Consider the following 4,977-nt stretch of genomic DNA (forward strand, 5'->3'; position numbering starts at 1 on the left):
GGTTAAAATGAGAGCCCATTTCTCTCCAAAACGGTGCCAGTTTTAGCGTTTTGCAATAAAGAAATAAAAATAACTAAACTTGATAATTTATGTTACAATTTTAACATAAATGCACATTGTTCTAGAAGGATGGCAAATTGTTATGCTGATAATACAATTTGTAAGGAAAAATGATTTAAATAGCGAGTTATTTCTGGGGAAAGTTTTTCAAAGGAAAACACACACACACACACATGCGTCTCTTTGCAGAGCCGAGGCGGTCTCGATGAATCAGCAGCATCCACAACTGAACGGAACAAAAAGTGTTGAACTTGAAAATTGTTTATGCGCCAGTGCACTTGCTAAATGAAGGCGGATTGTATAAAATGGATAAAAAATTTTTTTAAACTTTATTAACGAGCTGCAGTTTTATTACATCATGCGCTGGCACAGATGCAGTATATCAACACCACGGGTCATCAATAAAGTGCAGATTGGTCCTCAATTAGTGTTTCCAACACACTTTATCACAGCACGCATCACGCGCTCAATCTACGGTGGCCGAGAAGTGCTAAACAAATCACAATTCTGAAAACAAAATAACAAATTACAAACACAAATGCAAGTCTAAAAAACAAAATAACAATTCAGAAAGCACAACAACAATTCAGAAAACATTATAACAAGTCAGAAAATACAATGACAAATTCGAAAACAAATGGACAAGTCAGAAAACACAACGACAAATCCGAAAACAAATTAACAAGTCAGAAAGCACAATGACAAATCAGACAAACTGGAAGAGGTAGGTATAGTTTGAGACAGCGCCATTGGTTTGGGATTACTCACCGCTGACTGGACGAGACATCTGTCAATCAACGTATACAGGAAAAACCAGCCAAAGAACAGCAGAGTCGTGGTAGAAAGTTCGGAGATGGTATTAAAGTAGCTCAGTTTAAATGTATTGTATGAATTGCCCTTACTGTGGAATAAAAAATACGGAGTGTATATTTACATTGTTAAAAGTGGCTGTGAATAATCAGCTCCAGTGGCGCAGATGGTTATGCGCTTGACATTGGCTTTTTGTTTTCGGATTTGTCGTTGTGTTTTCTGACTTATTTTGTTTTCGAATTTGTCATTGTGTTTTCTGACTTGTTGTGTTTTCTGAATTATTTTGTTTTTTAGACTTGCATTTGCGTTTGTAATTTGTTATTTTGTTTTCAGAATTGTGATTTGTTTAGCACTTCTCGGCCACCGTATCAAACTCATCAAAAGTCAACAAGTTCCACAAGCAACAACGATAATGCTAAAATAAGAAAATAAAATGAACATGTTTTGTGTTAACAATTTGTGTTATTTTGGTGATCTGATTTTAAGTGAAAATTTTCACAACTTTAAGTTTTAAAAATTGCATTTTGTCTCATCCCATCGTTTAAGAATCTTTGATATGTAATGATTACAGTATAGGCAATATATTTGTTGCATACACTGCAGCTCCTGCTTCTCTTTCCAAGTGTCTCCAGGAACGAAGATCTACATTGATCCTTTCACATATGAGGATCCCAATGAGGCAGTGCGCGAGTTCGCCAAAGAAATAGACGTGACCTGTGTGAAAATCGAGCAAGTCATTGGTGCAGGTGAATTTCACTGTTCACGTAAATGAGGAATATTTTAATATGCATAGATTTAATTGCATAGAGTGCTGATTTTGCAGTCTAACCAACATCTTTGCATTATTACTACATATAAGCAAATCGACCGTTAAATAGAAAGCAGCTGCAATCTAGCAAAAGCCTGGAGCTTTTAATGTGTTCACACCTTTAATTGTTGTTAAAGGAGCAACACAGTTTTAGTTAACCAGGCTGCTAATTTAATTGTTTTCAACTAACTGAATTTTAAATGACATTTCCTGAGGTGTAATCAACTGGTCTAATTGTTTGAACTTTTAAGGTGAGTTTGGAGAGGTATGCAGCGGTAATCTCAGGCTTCCTGGGAAGAGGGAGATTCTGGTGGCCATTAAGACTCTGAAATCAGGCTACACTGATAAGCAGCGGCGGGACTTCCTGAGCGAAGCCAGCATCATGGGGCAGTTTGACCATCCCAACATCATCCACCTGGAAGGAGTGGTGACCAAGAGCACTCCAGTAATGATCATCACTGAATTCATGGAGAACGGATCACTGGACTCCTTCCTTCGGGTAAGCTTCAGAGTTGCTGAAAGAAAACAACAACAGCAACATTGAAAGTGCACTTAAATTTTGTAAGTTGTCTTGGACTTGTTGACACCTAGTGGTGTGGAAGAAGTATCATGCAAAAAACGTTTTTAGCTACCAATGCCATTTTAGAAATGCTCTGTTCACACAGTTAACCATCATTAATTTGTTCTACAAGTGAAATAAATCCAGTGGCAGTACAATTCGACTGTTCATGGGATCTCAACATGGCCGCCAAGAGGTTACCTACTCTGTCGAAAAAAATGCTTTTATTAGGACACTGATATGGCGAAAGTCTTCAGTTCATTTAAGTTTACATGATTTTAAACATTTACTAAACTTTTTTAAAGCAATATTTACATTACAGTTCAAATATTTGGGATCAGTAAGTATTTTTTTTAAAGAAGTCTTTTATATTTACCAAGGCTGCAATTATTGGATCATAAAATACAGTAAAAACAGTCATATTTATTTTGAATTACTATTTAGAATAATTGCTCTCTATTTTGAAATATTTTACAATGTAATTTATTCCTGAGAGGCAAAGTTGAATTTTCAGCATCATTACTTCAGTCCTCAGTGTCACAAGATCCTTCAGAAATAAACATTTCTGTCGAAAACTTGAAACTTTTAATGGAAAGTTGAAATGGAATGCAATTATTTGAAATAAATAGAAATCTTTTGTAACATTATAAATATCTTTACTTTTTGTAACAAATTTTCACTTCTAATTGGGCTGCACGAGCCATTTAATCATGGTTATTTGTAAAAATAAATAACCTACAATAACCACACAACATTTCTAGAGTCCCCACCCCCATATAAATTGTTTTACATGCTACATTGGGTTTAAAATCTGTAAATCCATTTTTTTTTTATTGGCACCTAATTAAAAAAAAACTAATATTTTTGCTCTCACATTTCCCTAAAACCAATTTAGTTCCGCTTTTTATTTCACAGTGTGTGATGGCACTTGTCCAGATGTTTTGCTACAAGATTTTGACACAAGCTCACAGAACAAAGCTGTTTTGTTAGAAAGGCTGATTTTAAAATGCTAGAAATGCTTTTTTTTTCTTAATGTAGAGAAGAAACATATGTGTATCCTCGGTCTTCAATACATAATTTGATTGTATTTTAATTTATTTCATATTTCTGTATTCTCTGTATGGCATCTTAGCAAAACGATGGCCAGTTCACTGTCATTCAGTTGGTTGGCATGCTGCGTGGCATTGCGTCTGGCATGAAATACCTCTGTGACATGAACTACGTACATCGTGATCTGGCTGCCCGCAACATCCTGGTTAACAGCAATCTAGTCTGCAAAGTATCCGATTTTGGGCTTTCTCGTTTTCTGGAAGATGACACGTCAGATCCTACATACACAAGTGCCCTGGTGAGTGTCTGTTTAATGGGTTATATAGCCTAATGCTATGTGGCAACACCTACTTCATGCTAATCAAATATGTCGTACTAAATTCAATGTCCACAAAGGGAGGGAAAATTCCAATACGATGGACTGCTCCCGAAGCCATTCAATACAGGAAGTTCACGTCCTCGAGTGATGTGTGGAGCTATGGGATCGTAATGTGGGAGGTCATGTCCTATGGAGAGCGACCATACTGGGACATGAGCAATCAAGATGTATGAATCAATTTTTATATGATTACATAGTCATCTTGATGATTACAGATTCTATTTTTCGTCTATTCTATTTTTCCATGAAGAGCTGGATAAGGATGTCCCCTAGTGGACGAACAATGTCATTAAACACCATCTGAAAGTGCATACATGAAGATGTGTATACAATTTGTATCGTTTTGTTATATTGATGTATTGTTAAGTATATCATGTTTAATATGTAATTTATCTTCCTATCAATCTAGGTAATAAATGCAATCGAGCAGGATTATAGGTTACCTCCTCCTATGGACTGTCCAAATACACTGCACCAACTAATGTTGGACTGCTGGCAGAAGGACCGAAACAACCGTCCGAAATTCAATCAGATTGTTAACACTCTGGATAAGATGATCCGTAATCCTGGCAGCCTGAAGGCCACCACTCCTCTCTCTTCAGGGTAAGAGATTTTATTCTGGGTCAACACAGACTAGAAGGGGCCAGCAAGCATATGGGATTACATTTGTGTCAATTCAAATGAATGCAATTTTTCAAGAAACTTAAGAAAATATAAATTGAAACTGCGCTTCCAGAGTTTTCATTTACACTTCTAAAGATTTCGTTTACGCTTCTGAAGTTTTCATTCGCCATTCTGACACACACATCTCTCGTGGGGGCGGGGCTAGCAGCAGTGTGTTCTCATTGGCTACTGAGTTTTTGATTGACAGCTTCTTGACCTGGAAGTTAAGGCGGCAATGTTGCCTTGCCAGTGTGGATGTGAGCATCTGTTAGCGGCTTCCAATTTCATATTAGTGATATAAAGTTAGGAGTTTTGTTTTTGAATTCAATCTGTATTTATCTGTTGCTACTACTCGGTCAACATAAGTTTTAGGAGCGCTAGGAATCAGACGCGAGAGAAAAAGAAGCTCATATTGAGGTTTAATTATTAAAGGACTGTATATAATACTGGAAATATTGTATAATGTCCAATGTTCTTGTAGGATATTTGTTTATTGCTCATGATTATTTTGCATTGTAGGGTCTAATTAGGTTGTGCCGTTACATTTGAAATACTATCATATATGTGTGATATATTCAGACGTCAAGAAAGTCTCTCTCCAACCAGGCAATCAAGCTCATTTTATTACATATTCCACACAAAGAATGT

General features: G+C 36.4%; 1 protein-coding gene across 2 annotated transcripts in view; it reads left to right on the forward strand.

Annotated features, from left to right (window-relative positions):
• The window catches only part of ephb2a (eph receptor B2a), a 97,125-nt gene that overhangs the window by 87,221 nt on the left and 4,927 nt on the right, over nucleotides 1–4,977 (forward strand). Inside the window, exons 10-14 of one of the 2 annotated variants that reach the window (XM_016283070.1) lie at nucleotides 1,494–1,616; nucleotides 1,930–2,177; nucleotides 3,370–3,585; nucleotides 3,684–3,833; nucleotides 4,076–4,269. In XM_016283070.1, coding sequence (XP_016138556.1) covers nucleotides 1,494–1,616; nucleotides 1,930–2,177; nucleotides 3,370–3,585; nucleotides 3,684–3,833; nucleotides 4,076–4,269 — 931 coding nt within the window. The remainder of the gene's footprint in view (nucleotides 1–1,493; nucleotides 1,617–1,929; nucleotides 2,178–3,369; nucleotides 3,586–3,683; nucleotides 3,834–4,075; nucleotides 4,270–4,977) is intronic. The other variant, XM_016283072.1, reaches the window with a different exon arrangement.

This window comes from Sinocyclocheilus grahami, unplaced genomic scaffold (assembly GCF_001515645.1).
Source record: "Sinocyclocheilus grahami isolate Dianchi unplaced genomic scaffold, SAMN03320097.WGS_v1.1 scaffold170.1, whole genome shotgun sequence".
NCBI lineage: Eukaryota > Metazoa > Chordata > Actinopteri > Cypriniformes > Cyprinidae > Sinocyclocheilus > Sinocyclocheilus grahami.